At 38.6% G+C, this 25601-nt stretch overlaps 1 protein-coding gene across 3 annotated transcripts in view; it reads right to left on the minus strand.

Annotated features, from left to right (window-relative positions):
• Positions 1 to 215: 215 nt before the first annotated feature.
• COL9A1 (collagen type IX alpha 1 chain) overlaps positions 216 to 25601 on the minus strand; it is a 69989-nt gene continuing 44603 nt past the window's right edge. For all 3 annotated transcript variants that reach the window (XM_065056233.1, XM_065056234.1, XM_065056236.1), the window contains 10 exons: positions 16046 to 16099; positions 15209 to 15280; positions 11879 to 11914; positions 11725 to 11769; positions 10029 to 10061; positions 7709 to 7855; positions 7196 to 7250; positions 4991 to 5179; positions 2612 to 2689; positions 216 to 1415 (listed from right to left, as the gene is read on the minus strand). In XM_065056233.1, the coding sequence (XP_064912305.1) occupies positions 1231 to 1415; positions 2612 to 2689; positions 4991 to 5179; positions 7196 to 7250; positions 7709 to 7855; positions 10029 to 10061; positions 11725 to 11769; positions 11879 to 11914; positions 15209 to 15280; positions 16046 to 16099 (894 nt within the window). In that variant the 3' untranslated portion in view covers positions 216 to 1230. The remainder of the gene's footprint in view (positions 1416 to 2611; positions 2690 to 4990; positions 5180 to 7195; positions 7251 to 7708; positions 7856 to 10028; positions 10062 to 11724; positions 11770 to 11878; positions 11915 to 15208; positions 15281 to 16045; positions 16100 to 25601) is intronic.

Below are 25601 nucleotides of genomic sequence, written 5' to 3' on the forward strand. Positions count from 1 at the left end.
TTGTTTCTTTGTATTCTCACATGGAATACAAATCAACTATTTTGAACATAAACAGACAATTAAGGTCTTGGAAAAAAAATATAATCAATGCTTGAAGCAAGTGTGCCAAAGCTTGTATTTGAAAATTTGGATGACTACTAGCAAAATGAAAGGAAGCATCATAGGATGGTTTCACTGTTGTCTTTGAGAGAGAATACACTTCAGAGAATGCAGAGTCAAAACCACAAATAGTTTAATTTATACAAACAAAATATCGACATTGCACATTTTCCTCTAAAAACTGAGTTAGTTTATCTAAAAAAGGCAACTTGGGATGTCTAATGGCAGTCTTCTAGCTGTTCTGTTTATTGGTTTTGAATGTAACCATACATACGAAAACATATAGGGGGTTAAACCATCATTTATTTGGTTTTTCTTTGTACAACCACAGACGTTACTTTAAAATCTGTACTCTCTACTGTGAAACTTTTGTATTTCTGAGACTTAAAATTCCCTTGACAGTAGCATCTAGCCTTTTATTTTTCTTTCACATAGAAAGACGGAAGCTGGAATGGGCTTCACACAAATTATAAATGCAACACAAATTGGAGTGAAAAACTGACAGGTTATTCCACATGGCTTATTTGTGAGAAGCCAGTGATCTCACCTTTACAGTGATTTACAGCACAGAAAGCATCAGGTTTTCATAAGAAGAGCCTCCCACCCCTGTTTCTACAATTGCATTCAAGAGCTGAGGGAGGCTTAGCAGATCCTGTGACTGGGCATGAAGTGATGCAATCTGCCTGCTGGTGCTCTGGCATTTATTTTACAGATATAAAAGAATAGCTACAACTGACGTAAATAAACTGTTTCTTTTTTATTTGGTGGCTGAAGACACATTATTTCACTGTACATCACACATAGGAAGTAAGTAGGGGAGGAGGAGAAATCACAGAAACTCTTTATTAAAAAATAACAATAAAAATAGACAAGTGCCTTTTTTCCCCCCAAAGGGAGAAAGAACCAGAAGGCATCATCTGTGACTGTCTGTAAGCACCATTGTTCCTGCTTGTGTTGCTAAGTACAGCTTTGGAGAGAATGTACAACTCTGTGTTAAAAATGCCTTACTGAAACCTGGGTCGAAAGGTTCCTCCTTGATTGTGTTTCTCCTTCATTCCTTATTTTTCCTCAGCTGTCCGTGCAGGCAGTAAATTGATGCCGACACTTGGTGGTGGCACTTGCGTTTCCCACTCAGGGCCCTTTTATGTTCTTCCCAGCCCGCTCTCCCGCCTGCATTCTGCAGGATGCCGGCTCACAGTACCCAGGGGGGCCAGGGGGGCCAGGAGGACCAGGAACCCCAGGCTGACCGGCCACCCCAGGGAGACCTCGGTCACCATCGCGGCCTTCCCTGCCATAGCTGGGTTTGCCTGGTTCACCTGGAAAAGAAGATACAGGTCTGAAAATTGGCAGCATATGACTTGCTTTGTATGTACATAGATGTAACGAATAATTAAGTTGTTAAAAGCTGTGTGAAGATGGGTTTTTTTTTACTGTTCTCGGTGGATTCCTCAGAGGGGTGCTACTTAGAGGGACAGTTTTCCTCTAACAGACCACCAGGCTGTGTTTACAGATCTACAGCAATGACAGTTGAGGGCCAACCCTCTCCAGTTACAGGGGAGCAGATCTGCTGCTATGAACAGCAGAACTGATGGCAGCACTGCAGACAACCCTGTGGGTGTTGCCCATCAAGGTGTAGCTACTACTCCCTACTTCAGAGTTAGGTTAGTGCTCCAGAGCAAGACATATCAAGAATTTATTTTTATTCCCCACTCAGATGTGTTGGGGAGAGAGATGTATGGAGTGGAACCGCTGAGCACTAAAGTAGCTTTTTACTTCTAAATCTTCAATGAAAGGATGAAATATAGTGATTTCAGTAAACCTCTTTCAGTGACAAATTTCTAAAGACAACTCCTAGTTTCCCGGCCATCCTAGGTATATACTCAACTCAATTTTTCTTCCTTTTCACAAAGAGAAAAATTTCAGTAGTTTCTGTCTATACATATATATCTATATAGAGAGAAATATGCTGGGGAGACATACTGTTGGAATAACATGTTTATTTTCACTCACTGGCCACTAGAGGCCACTTGTGCTGTATTTATCAGCAAGAATCTGTCCTGGGCCCCTGTTACATAACGAGGCAACTAATTACCACAAGAATAAAGGAGAATTGTACTCTGAATGTCCTAAAATTATGAAAAGAAACTGCAGTGGCTGCCAGTGAGATATTCTGGGTTTTGTGACCATTTTTGTTTGCCTTATGTTTTATATTTATATATTCATGTAAGAAAGAATCAATTTTATATACTTCTCTGCGTGTTATTGCCTTTTTTTTTTCCAGTGGTTTGTATACATGTTTCGTAGTCTTTCTACACTGAAATGAATGGGGTGGTAGCTCTTCAGTAAAAGAGCTTTTAATTCTGATATGTGACTGTATCATTACCTATGAAGTACTGTTATTGGGAATTTTTTTGCTTATTGGACACCTTTTATCTTTTCAAGGCAGCTTGAGGTGTCACTTCTAAATAAATTTTACTACATTTCTTCTTTACCCTCACCCTTTTATATTTACCTGGAAGACCTCTTGGTCCAGGGTAACCTTTCGGTCCTCTGCCTGGAAATCCTCTTTCTCCTCTTTCTCCTGGTTCACCTAAAGTAAATTAATGAAACATTAGATACAGCCTGCTTGGAGTATTACTGTCAGTAAGTTCCCTCTCCAAGGAGAAGGGCTAATAAGCAGAGAATTCGGGTGGCTGCATACAGCCTTAGCATCTTTGAATGATATCCTGACATGTCCCTGTAAAAGGTTTGAGACTTGTTTGGCTTTTCTTCCCTGTCCCCCACTTGAGTTGTTCTCAGAAGTAGACATGTTGGAGGTACAAAAAAAAAGATAACCCAAAACACCTAGGGCTGGACAGTAAGTACCACAAGAAAGATGCCATAGCCTATATATTAATAATGGAAATAAACCAAACTCCCAGAACTGCACAGGATATTTTAGAATACAGACTGAGGGTACTGGCAAATGGCTTTTGCAAGACCATGTGAACTCTACTAATTAGAAAAAATTCTCAATTGTGTAAAAGAACACAGGAATCAGTACAAAAGTCCAAGTCTCAACAGAGGATGCACACAGGGTGCTGGAGGAGGAATCTTATCTCAATGCTTCAGACTGACGAGTCAGCACAGAGATTCAGCCCATCTTTGTAAACGCAGCTACCAGAAGCACTGATGTCAGGCTACCCGGATACACTCCTGCTAGTTCCAGCTACTGAACACTTCGGAATAGTGTTTTCTGCCAGTTACCCAAAACTTCTCCAACTTTTTTCTGATTCTGCCCTCCTTCACTGCCCTCCTCAGATTGCTCATTAAAGTCACTATAACCTCCTTCCTTGAGCTAACTCTTGATTCTGCTGGGTTTGATGCCATTAAAATCACTGTACCTTTGTATCTTCTGCTCTATCTCATGGTAACACATTATTGTGTTTCTCTCTCCTCTTCATCACACCCTTCTAAACCATTCTCAGTCTCCTTTTCCCTTTTATCACGTGTCCTGGGTACCCTTTTCTTCTCACTTCTATCTCAAGACAACTCCCCAAATGGATGGGGAAAGTCAGTTCATCTCTGTGTCTGTGACCTCCATGGAACTCTGGTAACTACCAGCAAATCAGTGTGAAGAACTGGGATTTTTTTCAGGTGCTTGCCATGTATCATCAGGATGGCTCATGAGAGCATTCGCCACTTCTCTTGTGTCTGTAATTGTATTTCAGGGTTTGGGGCTTTGTTTGTTTGTTGTTTGGTTTTTAGGGGTTTTTTTTGTGCTCTGTAGATTATTTTTTAATATGAACACAGTGCAGCTTGCTGTGTGATGAATCAAATTCAGCATATTAAATCACCTCTGTATCTCCATTTTTTGTGCTTCTGCAAATACAGATGACATTACATGAAAACAGTGACAGAACTCCAGCAACAATGCTGTTAAGGTTTGCTTTGAATGTTTTCTATTCCTTCTCTCAGAGGCTTTCCCAATTTTACTTTCAAATAAAACCTGAGACAAAAGTTAATGCTCCAGTTCAGCAACAGACCAGCTTTGTGCAGAAATACAGTTTTAAAATAAAACCTTCACTCAAAAAAACAAATTGAAACCACTGCTGAATAGAAACTAATACATACATAGTGGTCATAAGACTTTGCAAAAAATTCTACTATATAATCCTCTGGAGGTGTATAAACCCTCTGAGTAAGGAACAAAAGAGATATTAACTTAAAGTTGTTTTGTGAAGTGTAAAGTTAGTCAATTTTGTTATGGATTTGTTCTTTCCAAAGAATCAATAGATTGTGGTACACGGTGCAATGATGTTAAACAGCTCCAGTATTATACCCAAGTAAGAGGCAGATTGTTTTCATTCACTTGTAATGTGAGAAACTGGATAGACTTAGAAAAGCAGGCTAGAAATGAGCAAATAAATCTGACTCTTTCCATGAGTTTTCGGGACCACAAGTCTTGCAGAAGTGAGTTCCACAACCAGACTGAGTGAAGGAGGGAGAGTCACTGCTGGAACTCGTCAGCATACAAAAAACACAATCATCAAAAGTGCATGAGAGGGAAAGATTTAATATTAGGAATCTGACTCAACTGCTTACTTCTAGTTCAAGGCAGGTGCCTGTGCTTACTCATATTGTATAAGTGATTTGATGACAAAAAAAGCCACAAATTTATAAACCGATCTTGCTGAGGCCAGGCCAATGTACCCTTTAATCACTGGTGCAGCTGAGGCAACAGTTATGGGAAACAGTTTAGGTTCCTAATTCAGGATCTTTTTGTACCTTACATGTGTAAAATGTAACAATCTATAATCCAAACAGAAAAAACAAACAAACAAAAAACCCACCCACACAAAAAAAAACCTGGAGCAGTCAAGAACTGAAAGCCAGTTACAGAATTTCTTACCTTTAGGGCCTTTCCGACCGATCTCACCAGGGGGACCTTTAAGGCCAGGCAAGCCACGGGGTCCGAGCTGCCCTGGGAAGCCGTTTTCACCAGCAGGTCCTGGAGCACCCGGTGGCCCCGGCCGGCCAGGAAGACCTGGAGCGCCAAATTCTGGCCTCTTAAGACTGGCTGCCAGCTGAGCTAGTTGTTCTGCAAGGACCGGGAAGACAGAATTAATCAGTAAGTGGATCCGAATGGAGAGATTCTCATGTTCACAAAAGCAGAGCATGTATTCTCTGCTACAGAAACAAACAGATCACAGTTCAGCACCTTCCTTATGTAGAATGCTGTTTACAGAGATTGTTACATATAAGATATTATCATAGTAGCACTAGAGGGAAACCACATAGGCATGCTGTGATGCTGGTCACTCTGAAGCCTATATTTTAAAGATTCAATGTTTGCAAGTTGAAATATCTTAAGTGTATATCGTTTATTTAGAAATGTCCTTATAATTTTCTATGTCATTTAAATTCCCACCATCTAATAAGAAAACTTACTCATGCAATTGCTGCCTCTTAAAAGCACAAATTTCTTCTTTATTACTACTTGTTACTTGCTACTAAGATCCGTCATTGCAAAAAAAAAAACAGCAGAAAAATATGAGGGCAGGTATCTACATTGGCCTGCAAAGTAAGCGCAGGCCTTCTTTATCGGAGGAAAGAAACCCCTCAAACTGGTGCTCGTGAGCTCAAGTTTGATACGTAATTGGAAATTTTATGTTGATCTTTTCTTAAGGTAAATCAGGAGGAGCTTTGCTGTTCATTAGGCACGGGATCAGCTCGCCGTTCCTTTTGGAATGATCTTAGCTTGCTATTTCCCTTTCCTCATCCCCTTTACAGGGCACTGCTCTAGCAGCAGGAGAGCAGTCCTCTCTTTGCTTGAAGTTGCTATTTAGACTTCAAATCCATCCTCCAAGCGTGTCTTAGAAATAACTTCTTCTGGTACAGCCACACGCAACTCCATATGACATTTGCTATAAAGTCTGCATGACTCGGCAAGACTAGTCATTTTGCATCCATAGCCACGAAAAATTAAGAAGATGGAGGTGGAGCAAAGAATCTGAAATAAAACAGGATCTATGGCTCACAGATACATGGGGAAGACTGGTAATAGCAATCTGCAGGCAAAGCGTGCTCAGGAGCTGAACTTCAGTTACAGTTGTCTTCAAGCTGACAAAGTTCCAGGACGTGCTTGGACTGATATCGTCTTTTTTTGTAGAGGAATGCAATGAAGACAGTCCAGATTTTTCCCATGTCCTTCTCTTCACTGCTAATTCTGATGGTTATGAATAAATTCAAGCATCGTATCAGATTTCACTGTAATCCTCCTCAGTATTACTGTGTCTTTCAAGAGATCACTTTAAAAGGCCTTTTTATCCTACTTATAGAAAGTTTAAAAAAATAGACTCTGTTGCGTGGTATTAAGAACAGCGGTGACTACTGATGATAACTTGGATCAAATCACGAGCAGCAATTTCATTCTAGTAAACTCTTAACATTACAAAGGCACCATATCCCTAAGGGCATCTTCAAAAGAAAGAACTGAAAAGTTTCTTTTGTGCTTACAAGCGCAGCATAAAGTTTTAAACTCAGTAAATCCCATGTGCCCAACTGCATTAGAAAAGTTCCAGATTTCAGCGTGTCAAGAAGAACTGAGCAAATATAATTAGTGTTTTGAACATCTGCCTATTGCTTTCATTTTATGGTATATTATCTACAGAAAGCCTCTCTCTGCACTCCTCTTTTTTTTTTTTTTTACCTATTTTGAGCATAGTTTGCTTGCTGTAATCTAATAGTGTGTGAGTACAAATGGCAAAACAAGCTTTCAGTGAAGCCATGTACTTTTATAGATGTAAACACAGAAAGTGATCTCTACACAAAATACATCTGTTTCATAAAAACATCTCCTGGTTACTATAGTAATAGTGTGGAATCACGAGGTATTTCAATGAGACTGTAAAGTATATATAAAATAAGGAACTTCTTTCTCATATTCTCTCATATTGTATCCCCATTGACTGTGGAAAGCTTTTCTGCCAGGTCCCCAGCTGAGGCCACGCTATTTGTTCTGGATAAGAGTGGGAAAATTTTGGTTGCCCCCGCAGCAGTAAATTATCCTGATTTAAATGCACAAGAAACATAAAAAACTTTTTAGCATATTTACCTTGCATGACTCTCATGCAAACCTGTTTAATGTGCTGATCGGTTGGTTCTTTTCCCTAGGATTAAAAAATACATATATAGTTAAAAAAACAATTGTTATCACAGTACATTTTACAAGTGTACCTGATGTGAAAAGTGCTGGCAGGTCAATAAAAGATGGATGTTGCAGTCCCTGCAAGTGCAACTATTGCAGCTGAAGTCAATTTGACTTGCAAGGTAGATACAATGTGTGATAATCAACGTATCAAACATGATCCTCGTGCACCATAGTGGTGGTGGGGGAACGTAAGAAAATGGAACTGAATGGAAAGCTGAGGACCCCAGGACCTCACTGCATACAATCCTAAGACTTCTCTGGTGCACAAACGTGTCTGTTGTGAGGTACAGTGTATTTCACACTCTACCGCAGCACTGGGGTTTTACATGTGTCTGTAGCTCCGGATGCAAGAAGAGGAGTGCTGTGAGTGACAGCTAAGTGTTCAAGAGACACCAATCCCATGAAAACAGTACTTACAGCAGGACCTTGGCTGCCAGGCAGACCTGGGGCCCCCTGCTCACCCTGCAAGCCCCGCGGCCCAGGGGCACCTCGTGGCCCTTCCATGCCAGGCAGTCCCCGACTTCCCTCAGGCCCACGGGAACCAGGATCTCCTGGATTACCAACCTGACAAGGCAAGAGAGGAATTTCAACAGACTGCTATACAAGCGTTCTGTCAAAAGAGGCAAGTCAACATCCATAGTGACATGCACAAGAGACTGGGTTTCTGTCAAGGAACAAATCTCCTACAGCTGGTTTCTACTTCTGTCCTCATGTATGTCACATGCAGCTTTTCTAGATGTTAAGCGTTCCTATAAGTTACAAATATTCCATCTCCCTGCTTGCTCCAAACACCTTTCATGCCCTTGGGTAGAGAGTACCACAGCATGAACCTGCATCGCCTGGCTGCTTCTTATCGTGGTTCATCCAGGCAGTTTAGCACAGCGTAGATTTCATCCCCATGCAGAATATACTGTTCCAGATCTTTTTCAATCCATTTGTACATCACTCCTTTCACATGTACATCTCTAATTGCATCAGATATAACCTTGTAAAGATGCACCTGGTCAAACTCAATGCCATGAGTTATGAAGTAATCAATGACTGAGGAGAGCAGAACCATTTCAGGAAGTGAAAAAATGTCCATAAACTGCTTTTTGCTTTGTTTACATCTGCCAGAGCTCACTGCACACAGGTTCTAGTACCTACTCTCAAGTTTGCTGGCATAGGGAAGGGAACATCCTCACAAAAACTGATGTTGACAAACTGCCTGAACAGATGCGATGCCAGCTTATTTCTTTCAGGGAAGTGGTAGAAAGAGCTATTTTACTGGTATAAGCATTCTGATCCTTGGGGAATGAAAGGATTGATACGGCTACACCAATATGTCCACTTAAGTACATTTAGTAAATAAAGCTATAGCTTATGCTCCAGTAAATTTTGTAAAAGTGATTAAATATCATGCAGAGTGAGACACCTCTAAGTTACTTTCAGTACAGGTTATTTTACTACTGTTAATCAATAGTAGTACTAACAAAGAACAACCAACCAAACAAACAAGCAAACAAAAACCACAACAAAACCCAAAACAAGCAGAAAAAAAAAAATCCTACATACTTATGGCTTCCCAAATCTACTGGGAAAAAAATGAGAAAGAAGAACAGCACCCACTGAAAGAGATGCTCAGGAACAAATTTTTCAGCTGTGGTATCAGTTAAATCCACAAGATGGAGCGATTTCAGTTCCATCTGTGCTGCATCTCAGTCAAAAGAAAACACAAAAGCACACTTCAGCAGATCCATTAAAGAAGACAGCAAATTCACTTCGTGGACTATACAACCAGGAAGCCATCATTCCTTTCTTCCCCAGCCTGGTGAGTTATCAGGTTCCCTGATGGATTATTCATCCCTGTGTATGTACTCACTACAATGACAAGCATTCTGGAGACTCATCAGGAGAAGAAGATTTTAAAAATCTAGGGAGATGAAACTACAGATTTGTCCTCTATACTTCCTCTCTTCCTCTTGTCCGTCTTGTAAGATACTGCTCTGCAGTACACACGCTCTCTAGCTTGCATTTGCTCAGCCCCAAAGTCACACAGGCCACTGAGAACCCAAACACAGATTTTTTTGTTACAGTCATCCTCAGTTCCCTGTAGGCAGAACGGTTGACGTGTTAGTGTCATAGCCCAAACTGTCAGCTGCTGTAACAACCCCACTCTTCAGTGATTCTGAAGCAAAATAATGCGTTTAGCTCTCAAATTCTTTTTATGTGATACACAAGCTTCTGGTCACCTTCCACATCAGAGCTATCATCTTGTTGTTTCTTAAAAACAAAATAAAATTTAAAAAAGAGGAATGTAGGAATCTGGGCCATAAATACTTTTGCTTTTATAGACATCACAGTCCTGCTGCCAGCTTTTGTATAGTGTAAAGATTACAGACTGCACGCAGCCACTGCACTGAGACTCCTTTCTATACAACACCTACTGTACAAAGAGTGCATTCATTTCCTTAAAAAAAAAAAAAAAAGAAAAATAAATAGTTGGCCAGAAAACTGCTGCTGAAGGATGCTTCTCTTTTATGGAGCTTAGAATTCAGTCTGTGAGTTCCTTTCCAAAGCTATTTCATTTTAATATTAACTGTATTCAAAATTTAAACAGAAGTAATGCTGGTTTAACTCATTTAATTTAACCGTGATAAAGAGATCAGCTCATTATTTGTATTTTCTTTCTTAAATCTGAAAACCATCTGTCTGATCTACTATGTATTGCTATAACAGTGCTATTCATTATACTTACAGATCCCTTAGCTCCAGGCAATCCCATATCACCCTAAGCAAAAATAAGACAAACTATTTAGAAAAGAGTATCATTACCATGTACATTACATATGCAGTAAACTTACCATGATATTTTTCACTATTAAAAAAAGTTTACATATTTAGTTAATTTACACAAAATCACAAAACTCAAATTTCAAATCTTTTTGTAAAATTACTTTCTCAAAAACATTTCTGTACAAGGCAAATAAGAAAGCATGTTTATTATAATTAGTTTTGTGTTGCATATCTTAGACACATGACTCTAACTTCTCAAGCCATAGTTGCAGCATAGTACAATCTTAGACAGTAGAAGCCTTTAGAGGAAGCATTATTTAACCAGGATTTTCTAGTTTGGCAGAATTACAGGTATTTTACAGTGTTGTATTAGCTCTGATAAAATTGCAAGAGAAACCAGGCAGGTGTCTACCCCATGTTCTTTGAAGAAGCCAAATCCCTAAAGTTCCTATTTCCAGCAACCTGGCTCCTGGATTGAACAACCCTGAGATTCCCCTATTGCTTGACTGAGAATAGCAGACCCGCTATTGAGAAGTTTTTAGTTTCCCTTCTGAATAAGAAAAAGAAAAAAAAAGTTTCAAAATCTTGTAATCACCTATGAAATAGATTAACTCTTCTTCTTCAGTGTTTTCATATTAGTCTTGGAGAGATTTCTGAAAATTTTATTACACATCATTGTTGAAATAATTGATTTCTAGAAGTCAGAAAGGCCACTTTATCTGTTAATGAATATGCCATAAGTGAAATGGAAATAACAACTGTTATTGGTTTAGAACCAGAGTAACCAGCAGCACACTTAAACAACACATAGTGTTGCTTCCTGGGAATCTGTGTAGTGATGGCAAAGCTGCGTTACTCAACATCTACCTCACTATGCCTGTCAATCAGCTTTAAAGAATTGACAGAGTGTAGGAAAAAAGTGCTCATTTCCAGCACACAACCTGGCTATTGCTTTTTAAATAGGAAGCAGTTTCCTTCCTTTTGAAAGATCAAGTTCTGGCTTTGCTGGATGGGGCCCCGTAGAAGCCACTGGACTAGTACATTTTTTTCCTGGAGGAGAACAAATCCCCTTTACCCAGGGGCACATAACCCAGACATTACCCATGGGAATTCACAACATGCCACACTCCTGCAGTGTGTATATATATATATACATATATGTATATTCCTCCAGCAATATTACAGTGCCACAGCCTCTTTTCAGACTTCTCTGTAACAGCCACTTGCTCATTTCCAAAGATAAAGGCAATACAAAATATTTCCATTATTAAGGATATTTATTACCTGTGCTCCTGTTTCACCTGAATTAAACTACATCATCCTCATTGCCTCATATATATATATATATATTTATATATATATAAAAGTATTCATGTATAAATGCCTAGTGTATCTCTACATATGTATCTATCTATATACACTGTACTATATTATAGACCTAATAGACCTAATAGAATAGGAGTATTTCAGAGTGCTTTCAAAACAGGAATGGCATGACCAGGCTAATAGAACTGCTATGCTCTGCAATGCCCAGTTGGTATAAAACTGAAATGTGACTCTAAATGATCAAACATATGCTTGAAGCACTCCAACAGTACTTTAAAATTTTGATTTATGACAAGAAAATATTAGCTCAGGTGAAGAAAATAATGCCTTACTAAGTCACCCTTTTCTCCTCCATCTCCTTCTGCTCCAGGTGCACCCTATATCAGACAAAAAAGCATACTGTTAGCCTTCAGATTTAGCCAACATAATGTACTGCAGCATTTTGCAGAGTGACTTGAAAGTACCATAATCTCTAACATGACTTACTTGTTCACCCTTAGGTCCTGGTTCACCGACTGAACCCTACAAGATTAAAGATTAAAAAAACAAATCAGAATTTGAAACTGCAGGTTCAAAAGCGTAATAAATTATCTTAAACCCTCCCTACCATCTATCACTAATGCAAGAGACATTTAAATCTGCAAATTTTTAAGAATTACAATGAAAACATTTAAAACTTACTATATAATTAAGGTGACAAACTGAAGGCAAGTAATAGCATGGAACATACAATCCACTGCCACACTGGACGGTACAGATTCTGACTGTCAAACAGTAGATCTCCCCTTTACGTGGCAGATGCTCTTGCAGCTGCTACAACTCTGCTCTGCAAATTGGTTAAAAGTTATAAGTAAAAAATGCAGTAAGTGTATCATTTTTCTAGCCCTATTAAGTACTCTGTATTGCTGTAGGCCGTACCAGACCAGCTAGCATGAGATGTGCACACTGAGACATTGACAAGCCCAGTCACAATCTTGTTTTGCTTGCTGTTTAATTCTCAAGGTTTTCTAGCAGAACTGCCTCTAGAATTTTGATCTCTACAGTCAAAGCTGAATGTTTTGTATCTTAAACTTGATATCCCTTTTTAAAAAAAAAAAAGATATTATTATGTTTCATCTTAGAATCCTGTAATAAAATATACATGTATGGACAGGCAGGAACCAATGAGTTAAAAAATAATGACCTGATTCATTTCAAACCTATGTGATTTGTTTCTATAGGAAAAGTATTTCATTTGTAGAGCACTGCATTATTTAAGAAAATGTTAGTGTTTGTGTTTTGCTAGAAAACAACCTCACCACCCTTAAATGTTCTTTGCAGTCTGTGCACATTAAAACACATACATTCCAAACAAAAGAACTAACACTGTGCATATTTATTTTCCTAAAACAGACAAAGATACAGCATATTCTCTCTCATTTCATAGATCCATTTAATTCACGTAAGGTACAGGCACACCAACCAGTGTGACATCTACAATTTAGGGAATTCAGATTTGTTCTCATGTTCCTGAGGACAAAGAGCCAATACTAAATAATCCACAAAGCTAAGCAATGGAAATCACAGACTTATTTAACATTCTGACTTCGTCAAATAACACTGAAACTATTCTGTCTGAAGCGTTCTCAAAATTGTGCCTTGTTAAGGTTTTCCAATTACCCCCACAAAAAGACATTGATTTCCAACCTAACATCATTTAAGGCAACAAAGCTGGTGAGGGGCCTGGAGCACAAGTCTGATGAGGAGCAGCTGAGGGAGCTGGGGCTGTTTAGCCTGGAGAAAAGGAGGCTGAGGGGAGACCTTATCGCTCTCTGCATCTACTTGAAAGGACATTGTAGCATAGAGGGTGTTGGTCTCTTCTCCCAAGTAGCAAATGATAGGATGAGAGGAAATGGCCTCAAGTTGTGCCAGAGGTGGTTTAGATTGGATATTAGGAAAAAATTCTTCCCAGAAAGGGTTGTCAGGTATTAGAACAGGCTGCCCAGGGAAGTGGTGGAGTCACCATCCCTGGATGTGTTTAAAAGGCATTTAGACAAGGTTCTTAGGGACATGGTTTAGTGCCAGAGTTAGGTTAATGGTTGGACTCAATGATCTTGAGGGTCTCTTCCAAACAAAATTAATCTATGATTCTATCATTTTGGGCATTCTTTTTCTCCCCTTACTCTTTAGAGCAACAAAACTGCCAATAGATAAGGTTGAGATGGGAGAAGTTTTTACTTTTGTGAAACTTGGCCTGTGGCACAGAGCTCTCCAGGCTTGTGAGTGGGAATACACACTGCAGATCAGTGCAAAGCTGCAGCCACGTAAGCCTGCCCCAGAAAATGCACTCCAGCCTCTATACAATTGAAGAAAAAAAAATGAACAAAGAATACAAGTGGATCCAGTTGACACTTGTCTCAAAACATGGAAATTAAAAAGCAATCACAGATAATTGCTAGCACAGATAATTGCTAGCATAGCTAGCATGGACTTTAAGGTATTTGTACAGGGCATTAAACTGACCCTAGGATTCAAAAAAAGCTCCAGGTATAAGATGCTGTCATCTGCCAGTTATATGAACAGAAACCTCCGGGTGCAGCCTGAATTTCACCTAGTCTATTTGTAGCATCTACATGCTGCTCTTATTTCAGATGTTCAGAGCCTTTATATGGTAAATGAGGAAAATCAGGCACCTTTGGAGGGAAATTGTCAGCACTGCAGCAAATACTAGTTGTTTTCCTATCAGATTTGCTTCCTCAGGTACCTTCAATCTCCCTTTGGAGAAGTCTAAACTGTGAATCATCATCGGTCTAATAAAAGAGACTGTTTTATGTCAATAATCACATTGGAGTAGAAACATATGTTACCGGTCTCACCATAAAAAAAAAAAAAATAGAGAGAATAAGAAATAGCTCAACAACAAAGATTGTCTTAGAAACTTGTTTTTAAGTATGTGAGCAGCTTTTAAAAACTGTCCAAAACAACTGCAAGCCCTATCTAGCCACCCTGCGATGTATACTGGGATCATACCAAGGGCAGGATTCCTCTGTTGAACTAAAGGCTTAGGCAGCAGTGACACCTGTGTCTCACTAGCAGTTCCATGCTTGATTGTCAGTGGAAAGTAACAGGCACTTCAAAAGTCCAACTCATTTAATACTGCAGTAGATATCCCAAGTAAGAAGCACAAAACACAGTGTAGAACTGTCAATTGCTATAACAAGGAAGGCTGGTGAGTGAATTCCATCCTCTGCAGCCTCCTATAAGGAAGAGAACTCTTTTTTTTTTTTTTCTTTTTTTCCACTATACTGTCTTCACTGGCATTTAGTCAGCAAAGCAAGATATCTTTTTCAAGTATGTGAGCTTTCCAGGGCCCAGTTCTTCCCTCCTAGCAAAATGAGGTACTTATATTCTGTAATTTTGTGTGTATGCACATCAGCCTGTGAATTTCCATAGCAGATCCTAAGACATATGTAAAAGGCATAGTATATACTGTAGGCTGGAGCTGAAGTCCCAGACCTTTTTAGTGACCAGAGAACCTCATTTGCAATTTCAGATCTGTCTGACTCAATGACTTTCAATATGATTTAGGCCTTTAAATGATTCAAACTCCAAAGAAAGGGAAACATTTACACCAGTAATCTCATTCCAATTCTTTAAGTAACATGCTCAAGATTTTTCCTATATATTTTATGAGCACCACTTTCAAGTAGTTAACGGATCCACATACAAAACAAGAAACCAGACATTAATTCAGGTAAAAGCTGCAAACAATGCTCAAATTAATGTATTTACTCCTGACATTAAACTGCAGCCTATATGTATGAGTGTATTTCTTACCCTGTCACCCTTACCACCAGGTAAGCCTGGAGGACCTGGCAGTCCAGGAAGTCCAATATCACCCTGGGGACCCTGTGAAAATAAATGAAGGATGTAAACTTACACAGTCTGTTTTAGAACTAACAGCTAAGGGTCATACCCTGACAAGCAGATGGGGCAGAATCTTATTCCCAGAACAGTCCTAACTTGATGAAACAGGATTATCTGATGAAAATAGAGCTGATCCAAAATACAGCCCTTTAAATGGCATCTTATTATGATTTTATTACTGAAAGACAAAACAGAAATATCTTACAGGGCTTTTTACCCTCCAGTCCCACAACAGTCTGAGTATCCTAACAGTACTTCTTAAGATCTTGCACTCTGTGATTTGCACATTCCTCTCTAACAGCAGGCTCTTTCAGCTAAATCCTCCCCAGCTCTGCTCCTGACTCTTGCTGTGTAAATACTGCTGGAGGACCAGTAAAAGGTGGCATTCATAATCCGCTCCATTCATTAGCTTCAGGTAGCTGTTAACAGAAAGCCAATCTTTCACTGCTCCTGCTCCCCGAGTACACGCAGCCCACACAGGACTGTGCAACCCAACTTTGCACATCACAGGATTTATGTTTTTTTAAACAGAAGAAAAAGTCCCACACATCTCCATATATTTTAAACCAGCATTTGCTAATATTAGCACAGTCACAGAGGACTGAAAAAGAAACTGAACAATCATTCCTTTCAACATTATTTTCAGTTCCCTGCATGAAAAAATTAGTGAGTGTAGTTCCAGATGATACCAGAACTTTATTTCTTGAAAGTGAACATGAGCACTCAATATGGAAATTAACTGCTTACCAATTTCCCTGGTAAACCTGGAGAGCCTGCAGGACCTGGTTCCCCTCTGCTACCCTTAAAGGAAACAGAAAGACATCATTACTTCCTGAGATATTTCCTGTGAACAGGGAATATTTTTTTTTTCTTTATATTTACTGAATTGTACTACTCAGCAGTTGGTTTTAATCAATATTGCTGTTTGTTAGTGCAAAATTACCATGTGCATTAAAAATAGTGAAACTTCCTGAAAAATATGAACATTTTCATTTAACAATGGCATACGATATTTAGCTGGCATTAAATGATTCAAGTAATTCATTCTGCTGAACCAAGTCCCCTTCATGGATCGCACCTGAGAATTACCTGTCACAAACACATTCATGTCACTAAGACAACCCTGATGAACATGCTGAGCTTTGGGCTTCTGCTTAGTTTCATCAACTGAACTCCCACATGACCACATACTTGAAAGCCCATGATCCCACATGTACAATGGACAAATGTGAAAAGTGTGTGCAGAAGTCATGCTTAACAATCTCATTTAGGTTAAAAAAACCCATCTAGACTGTCGTAGGGACAGGTAACCTTTCAAAATCCCCATTCATAATATGATGAGTATAAATACACTTTTTACTGGATTTTTACTTTGTATCTTTACTTCAGGTATGTTTATCCATTGAGATCATCATGTTCACATTAGCTGCATAACCCAAACTCTTGATGCAGATGTCTGAACATATACTCTGGTTAAATCCAACATTTAGTCAAATTTTCAAAGATTTTACACAATTTTCACACTAAAGTATCTTTCTCAAAATTGTTTTGTCTTGTATGATTAAACCTTTCAGAACAGCTCAATAAGTTTTGTGCCTTTACTCTCATATATACAGATATATACCTGTACATGTGAATACAAACACTATCCCAACACAAGCCTAAGTCTAACTTCAGACACTTTTCTTACTTCCACAGTGTGAATACATAAGGGAGACTTGCAATAAAAGCATGATATAGCCTTTAAGATAATAAAATATCAATAACTGAAGTTATTAGATAAGTAGATAACCTATTAAATATAACTTAGAAAATTTTGGATAAAAACAGATCTAATTATTCCAGTGTTGTATATAATGGAGAATTTTAAAAGTAGATTTTTTTTCTTCATAATAGGAAAATATTGTGAAACATTGTGACATACTGAACAATAAAAGGAGATGGCAGCTATGGCCTTCTATACCATGTCATCAATGCAACAACAGCTTCTCACACAAGCTTAGGAAAACTAACTCTACAATTCAAGAAATAATTAGGTATCTTGAAACGATCAGAGCGCCAAACATAAACAGCCTTTTCCACTCATTTCCTTCAAAATATCCTATGATGTTAAGATCACTATCCTTTCAAAGCATTTGTATAATTTTTAAAGACTTTTTCATGTGAGACAAAAAGAAAAAAAAAAAAAAGAAAAAGAAAATAAACAAATCACCTTCCTATTACAACTCAGAAGATACATTAACCTTTTTGAAAATCTGCTATTTAATCACATAATTCTGTACTACATCTGTGACTTTGAATACAATTACATTTCTGAGGTAGGAAAGAGAAGGATTAAAACTATGATCAGTATTAGAAACTCATCTCCTCATATATGTCATAACATTCATGTCTGGTTGCTATACAGCTATAAAACAAAAGCAATGTCACATTCCATAGAGTAAAAATCATATAATAAACCTCTTAAGCACATCAAAGGTTCTGTTGGTCATACAGAATGCAAGAAAAATCTTCCATTTTATTCAAGTGCATAAAAACCCTTTTGTCAAATATACACTACAGGCACTTTTTTGAACACTAATGCTTTTCTAAGGTGGTAAAAAAGCTTAGTATACAAAAGACTGGAATACAAAAGGATAAGATTTTCTATAAACACTGACATCATGTCTGTAAGGACAAATCACTTCAAACTAAGGGCCACCACTGCAAGACCTACAGAAGTTGTGATTTAGCCAGTGAGAGAAGAACTGTAGCCCAAACAGTGAGGAATCCCACAGGTCCACGGCATTATTTAGAAGACTGTGAAGCTTCCTTCAAGCTGTATTTGACTGAAATGGCCCTGGGATAGATTTACACTGAGTTAGTTACTCCTGGTTTCCTTCATACGGGATGAAGAGAAAAACAGCATCTTGAAATGTCCCAATGTAAACATTTTAAATCCATAATGAGTCATGTCCTAGAAGCATATATATTTTCTCCACAGCCTATAAGAGAGCTTCTGTAATAACTGGTTCAGGTGTTGACATCTCTACTCGGTCAAATGAAACCTTCCTCTGTGCTCTAAGTTACACAGAGGCAGCAATCAGAACAGAAGGCAGTTTCGCCATGTCCTCAGCCAACCTTTCCTACACAGCGGCCCTATATATAACACAGTCCATAGTTGCAGGCCACTCACAAATCAATGGGCGTGTTGCCCTGGTTTTACCAATTAAAAAAAAAAAAAAAAAAAAAAAAAAAAGAAAAAAAAAGGACCAGAATCTGTACGTTTTATGCACTTTTGACAAGTTTAAAAATTCCAACCTTTCCTAGAGCTGGAATGCTTGAAGAGGGACAGTAGCTGCTCCAGAGCGCACTGGGACAGGCAGACTTACACCCCTGCTGGAAAACTTCCCCAGTGTACAATGAAGGGGAGCAGCACACAGACTCCCACTGCTCATGGCCCCTTAAGTACTGTAACGCTTGGCCAGCACCTAGAGATTGTTTCAATCTGTTAGTGTGGACCAAAAGCATGTCCAGGACTGCTCCAGTACTTCAACAGTACAAATAACTGATTTCTGTTAAGTATACTATCACTTAGCCTGCAAGTACGGCTGAGGATAAGGTCACTCTCTCAAAGGAGGGAAAGGCAGGGGTGAGATGGCAGGGTGTGAACTGGTGGTGCAGCACCACAATGTAAGAAGCCATTGAAGGAGGAATGTTTTTAGAAAACTGGGAACCTGGCACCTGACCAGCATGGGGAAAGGACTGAGAGACAGACTATGAATCCTTAATGTAAAACAAACTCTCTTCTAACTAATCCTGGAATGCAAACTGATTACTGTATTTAAAAAGTTAAGCTAGGAGGAAGGGTAACCAAAGAGACAGGAATCCATATTTTAAATAAAACAATAAGGGGAGGGGGCTGTTAGAATTAGATGAATAAGATAGGTAAACTGAGGCAGGCGTCGGGTAGTCTCTAAACCCTGAAGTACTCAACGAATAGGGAACAGGGGAGGGAATTTGCAGCTGGGATTTGTGGGGGATATAAGTAGGACCTTTTTACCCTACTGTGTGTGCCTACCTTTAGGTAGAACACCCGGTATTGCCATATCGTTAATAAAATATGCTTTGCTGAGAGATCCTGTCTGAGTCTATTATATTGGCAAGATGATCATTTCCTACAACACCACACAACAGTATCAGCTCATGTGTGGGGCTATGGTTACAACAAAATCTGCCCGGCCTTTGTTCCAAGGCCGGATTGCTGGACTACTCCATACATTTACATGAAGACATAATGTCTTTCTCACAGCTTTGTTAGATTTATGTTTAGCCTTTTAATGTAACATACATAAGGGAATGTTGCAGGATTTACAACCTTTACGTTGTCTGGGATGGTTTTCATCCTCACTGAAATTTTGAAGACCTGATTCTTTTGTAGAATTCCCACAAGCAGTTACAGAATGCATTCTCATGCTAAAACAGTTTCTTTCACTGTTTTATTGATTTCCTATTCACCAGCTGATCCTGTTAAGGATGTCTCTGTTAGTGGAACTTTAACAAGAATGAGAATATTCCACAGGTAATTTGCATCTCACTTAGCTGCCCAGATAATCAAAACACAAATTAGAATCTCTTGACAAGTAATTCAGAGTGTATACTGTAATAAACAGTGCAGAATAAAAAAGAATAAACAAAGTACATTTTGGAATGAACTTTTTTTAAACTTAGTATTCCAAAGTCTTTTGCAAAATGTAACCCATTTATCAATTACAAGCTTGTAAGACTTTACCTTATCATAATTTTTTTTCATCCAAAATCTCAGAAAAGTTCTTAACTTTGAGTTCAAGGATTTATCCATGGAAGGACCAACAAGACTTTTCTTTTGACCTTCAGCACAGGAATAAAAACCATCCAAAAATACAAACTGTTATTTGCTGGAAGACTAAACATACAGCAAACATTCTGAGATTTTAAATGCACCTTTGCACATTTTTCAGAGTAATAATTAAGTTGTACTGCTCAAGATAAGGGTAAGTTATAGGCGTAGCGTGAAATGTACCTTCCTCTTAACTGTGTCAGGCTTTTGGCACAAGCAGCAGCCCAACAGACGCCATTCTTTTCAAGGGTAGTACTGTGGCCAAGTATGAATGACAGAGAACTTTCACACCGGCTGCATTTATAGTGTTAACTGAAGTCTAGGACAGCTTTAGTACACTAGCTCCTAACGAGCTTATTTTTTACCCAGGTTACCATCTACACCACTTAGGAGAAGCCAACATTGGGATATCTGCTGACATCCAGAGGCCTACTGTGCCCAAAAGTGTCAAAGGAAGCTGTTGTTGGAGCTGGAGGGGTAAAGAGTGAGGCAGCAGACAGGAATCTGACCACGCAGTTTGGAAAGACAGGGGTGGATAGCATGAGAACTGGAGAGGCTTGGAGATGCTGATCAGGTTTGGCTGGACTATGTGGTCTGTGAGTGGGAGGGGAGAAAGTGCTAAACTGTACAAACCATGCTGCAGAATTGTCCAAGGTCAGGAAGTTTAGTCACATCCACCTAGAGGCTGAGGTTTACTGGATAAAGAGCATATCTGGAAAGATGGAAATTGTTCTTTTGGCTCTGCTATAGACTGTGCAATGCTAACCCCTTTAACTCTATCTCAAATGTAAACTATGACTCACCACTTGTCGAACACTTCTGAAATTACATATACAAAACATGTCCACCTAAACATAGCATATAAACAGAGGCAAGGACATTTCATCCTATCACACTACTAATACCACTACACCAATACCAACTATGGAAAATGTTACATCATCTCAGTTGCAGTAATGTGAAAAGAATGATAGAAAAACGAGATTATAGTCATAATTGTTAGGGTAACCAAAGATACATTTCAAGGTAGGTAAGACAAAAATATCTTTAAAGTCTTAGAAAATTATTTATCTGAAAGTAATTTAAGATGCTGAAAACAGTGTCCTCATCTACCTTTAGGATGTCCGACATCATAGTATCAAATCCAAGGTACTCTGTAGGCTCCCCCTTTATCCTGAGCAGAGACAAAGGCAGCTCCAGAGACTGTCAGCCCAACCCTCCTGAGCCCTCAGAAGTCTCTCAGAGGGGCTACAGTATCAAATCTTAGGCAGCTAGATACTTAACCTCTGTTGATAATGTTAGGAAAACAAGTATTGCCTCCTAAATCCTTAACAACATGTTTATGCTGCCCTGCATATTCATCAAGAGTTTGTTCAATTTGATAGGCAAGTATTGAACTTTAAGTTAAATTATTCCTTAAATGTTCCAAGCTGTCTTTTCACCGCAAAACCACAGGATGGGATACATGTTCTCCAAATGTTCGCAATTTAAATGTTAAATAGCTGAAGAAAAACAAGGGAAGAAAAAAGCTGGGGCAAAGGTCAGCCTTTTCTGTAGATACAATGTGAAAAATTAAATCTTACTAAATCTCAGCAAATATGAAAGAAAATGGTTAAGCAGCTTAGGGAGTATGGCTAAATTCCATTGATTAGGAATGACACTCCGATGTTGGAGAATTGCTTCCTTTAGGCCACCTGCCATGATGGCTGGCTTAGAAAGGTTTAAATCAAAAATGAGTTTGGTAATTACTTGGATTGACCAGCACAACACGAAGCAAACATAAGGTTAACTGACAGAACAATTAGAGTGGAATGGAGAATATGTTTCACTTAGAAACAAAAGAAAATTTCCATGTGGCTCCAGTTGTTTTTCTCTTTTACTGAACAAATGAATAATAAACTAAAAAAAAAAAAAAAAAAAGGTTGTTGTTGTGTTGTTTTTTCTGCTCAGGTGCCAAAAACTTAAGTTTTCTAAGGAAAAGCAATGATGATAGACTAAAATGGTACTTTGGAAAGCAATTTTCTCCTAGCAAGATTTGTCAGCAGTGAGGTAAGGGTCTCCCAGAACAAGTTTCCCTATTTGTAATTAGAGCTATCTATCTTGAAACTGTAAATGTTACAGACTTGCAAAAGGCCAAAACTTGAATTTGCTGCTTTGTAACAATACTGTTCCAGCTACAGTGCAACAGTAGTTTAATAATTAAAATAACAGCAAAATAACATGGTTTGTGTCAGAGCATGCTACAGGTTATTTGACAAACAGTGGAGAAGTATTAATTTGTCCCATAGATGATTGCTTAATAGCACTCCATTGCATAACTCCAAAAAAACCTACACATTAGTTGAAATTAAAGTTTTCTCTCAAAAAGATGTATTTTGCAAGTAGCTAAAGTTGAAAAATCAAGCATTTTTCTAATATAACACAAATGTAGGTATGTTATTTTTCCATATTAGCAGAGTCAGCCTTGTTATCCTCTCACAAACCTTCACTGGAGGGCCTGTTCTCTAGAGTTCTGGTCCTCCTGGCACTACCAGCCATGCTGACTGTGCCCAGTACCAATGTGAAGAACAGGGGTGAGTGAAATGGGAAAGAGAAGAGGATCTCTCATGTGGCTGCTGCCAAGCAGCAAAACATTAAGGGGCTGAAGTTCTCCATATCCTCCAAAATGTCAAGGTTTTTTGCAACTCCAAGGAAGAAGCTGAGTCCCTCTTGACTTCTGTCTGAGTCTTCTATTATCAAGAATGAAACAGAACAAAGGGTAAAGGAGCAAGAAAAGAACTGAGGTGAGTGCTAAAGAGGATCATTCAAAATAGGAAGGAAAGGACAAGGAAAAACACCTGAATAGTAACCATGAAATCCTCAGGCTTTGAAAGTGTTTGGTCAAACACTTCAGTCAAAGACTATCAGGCATTAAAGTTGTGAGAAAATGTCAAAATCTGAAAAATATACAAAATTAGTCACAAGAAAAAATCTTTTTAGAGCAAATCTAAAAGTTATTCTCAACTTATTTTTGAAATTTCTAGTTTGAAAAGTTTGAAGAATCATGGTGTGTAGAATTATTTAACCAGCTTATTTTTTTTCCTGGAAATGTAAGGGCAGATTCCTAAAAGCTGAAGCTCAAATATATCTGCTACGTGTTCATGCTGCAGAATGAAAACACTCTTCATTCTGCCCTGAAAATGAATACAACCTTAACTTGGACCAAAGCTCACTGAGGTTCAATAATCCAACACTAAGTCCTTCCTGAACAAAAGACCATGATCATTCTGGGGTTTTTTTTGTGCAGAAGTAATGTTTTTTCTGGTGTCCTCAAAAAGAAAACAGAAAGCCATTCCAGTCATATGCTGCTTGTAGTCTTGAGCAGAAGGAAGATAAACATAGTTATTATTCAAGGCTCTTTATAGCTTTAAGGGAACTATAAATGAGAAGTAGATTACTGTTTAATGCTCTACACACAAACTTACTTTATTATCAACAATTTACTTCCTTTCTCCATTTTGTATTGATCAAAAGCTTTCACTCTAATGTTCACGTTTTCCAAAATGAGTGCATTGTGTGAAGACAGAGAAAATAAAGGCAAGATATGCAGATGTCTTGCTGGTCTCTAGAGTAATAAACAGAAAAATCACTGTATTTAATCTGTGTTAAGTATTTCTGTCTGAATACAGGGTTACTAAAATTAACCTTGCGTGTCAACTCCTGTTGTATGGACTGCTGATTTTGTAAATTCATGTTCACATTGAAAGGATTAAAAGCATAGTTCAGCAGATTACAGTGCATTATCAGAGTGGGCAATTACTTTGGTCTGATTCAATTATAATTCTTATTCCTGTTACAAGTATACAAAATATCAGCTCAAGAATAATAGGGCTGAAACCTTTTTCTAGCACACCCAACATTTTTAAACACAAATAACAAAAATAAATCTTCGCAAGCTACTCATATGGGAGACTGAAGATACACGTATTCCATCCTAGTAAGTCTATGCTCATATAATTCCCTTTTTACATCATTCATAGGCAGCTGTGGACACAGCACTTCCGCAAAGATTCTGTCTAAAATAAATGTGATCTCACAAATTAATGCACCTAACACATTATGACACAAACCACAGAAGAAAATTAAATCTGTTATTTGGCTGACTGCTGCTGTATGTTTAAGAATTAATTCAGAGAAGATATTCCTGACCCACGAAATACCCTTAAAAATATGTCCCTATCAGTAACGGTCTAAGGCCTGTGTAAGGATAACCCTACAACTGCATGAGTAAAATTGTTACATCATGGTACGACAGCAGAAGCTCAGAAAAATTCAGGAAAGTATTCCTAGGGTATCAGTGGCAAGAGAGAAGCTTGCAAAAGTAATTATTTACAGAGCCTGCAGCCTCGGCAATGCTGTCAGACTGAATTCTGGGTTAGGAAAATTTTCTTCAAATCACTGACCCTCTCATCCCTCACAGAACGATTAACAGCAAAGGGAAACAGGATCAGTGTTACGTGACTTCAATCCGTGCCAGGTCCACTCTAGAAAAATCTGTACCCAGCAGACTCTCTAGTACCCAACAATGCTTCAGGAACAGTTGTTCTTTGTCTTCAACACTGAGCCTCAGCAAATGCCATGAGTTCACTTTCCTTAGCACAATTATTTCCTGCAGTGAGCTACACGCTCAGCAATGATTTCTCCAGTCTTCCAAATAATTCTAGTGTAAAGGAAAATCTCCGGTGAAAGAAACTACATCATCAGTGCTTCCAAGCAGAGATAAACGTTATACCTCACATCACTGTAGCTACATTCACAATGTCAACCAGAAAGGGCCAAGGCACAGGGCTGAGCAGCATCTCACCATCATCCATGACAAACGGTTACCATGCTTTTGTCTCAGACAAACCCAACTTGCCTAGGTAACACCCAAGAACAGTTTTGGAAACACAGGCAAGAGACCATATGAAACTTGTTTGCACCCAGTCTACTGTTAGACAGGAGGGGGTGCTAAGGGACTTTAGCACTATGAAGTCACACCAGGCTGTGCCAGTTGACCAAGGGGCTGAGGACAGTCTCTAGCCATTTTCTTTATTAGTTAGGACATACGGCTACCTTTCCTTCATACCTTGCTTCATTGTTTACATTATGTGCATTAGAAAGAGGACCTACTAAAAAAAAAAATCATATTCTGAATACTTAGTTCAAAGTTCTGAACCTTTTAATATACAGCTAAGCGTTGTAATATACAGCACAAGCTTATAAGGGGCTGAAACAGTTAAAGATCAAGTGAACTACTTGAATTTAAGCTTTTCAACACCAGCTGTGGGAGTTGACTGTAGCAGTGAAAGGAGTTTGGTTCCAGTTTTTTATCACAAACCACCCTCATTCCCTCTGTTTGAGCTTTTACTCAGCATATTTAAAAACAAAGCCCAGAAGAATATAAACAAAGGTTTAAAATTTAAT

This window comes from Columba livia, chromosome 3 (assembly GCF_036013475.1).
Source record: "Columba livia isolate bColLiv1 breed racing homer chromosome 3, bColLiv1.pat.W.v2, whole genome shotgun sequence".
In the NCBI taxonomy this organism is placed as follows: Eukaryota; Metazoa; Chordata; class Aves; order Columbiformes; family Columbidae; genus Columba; species Columba livia.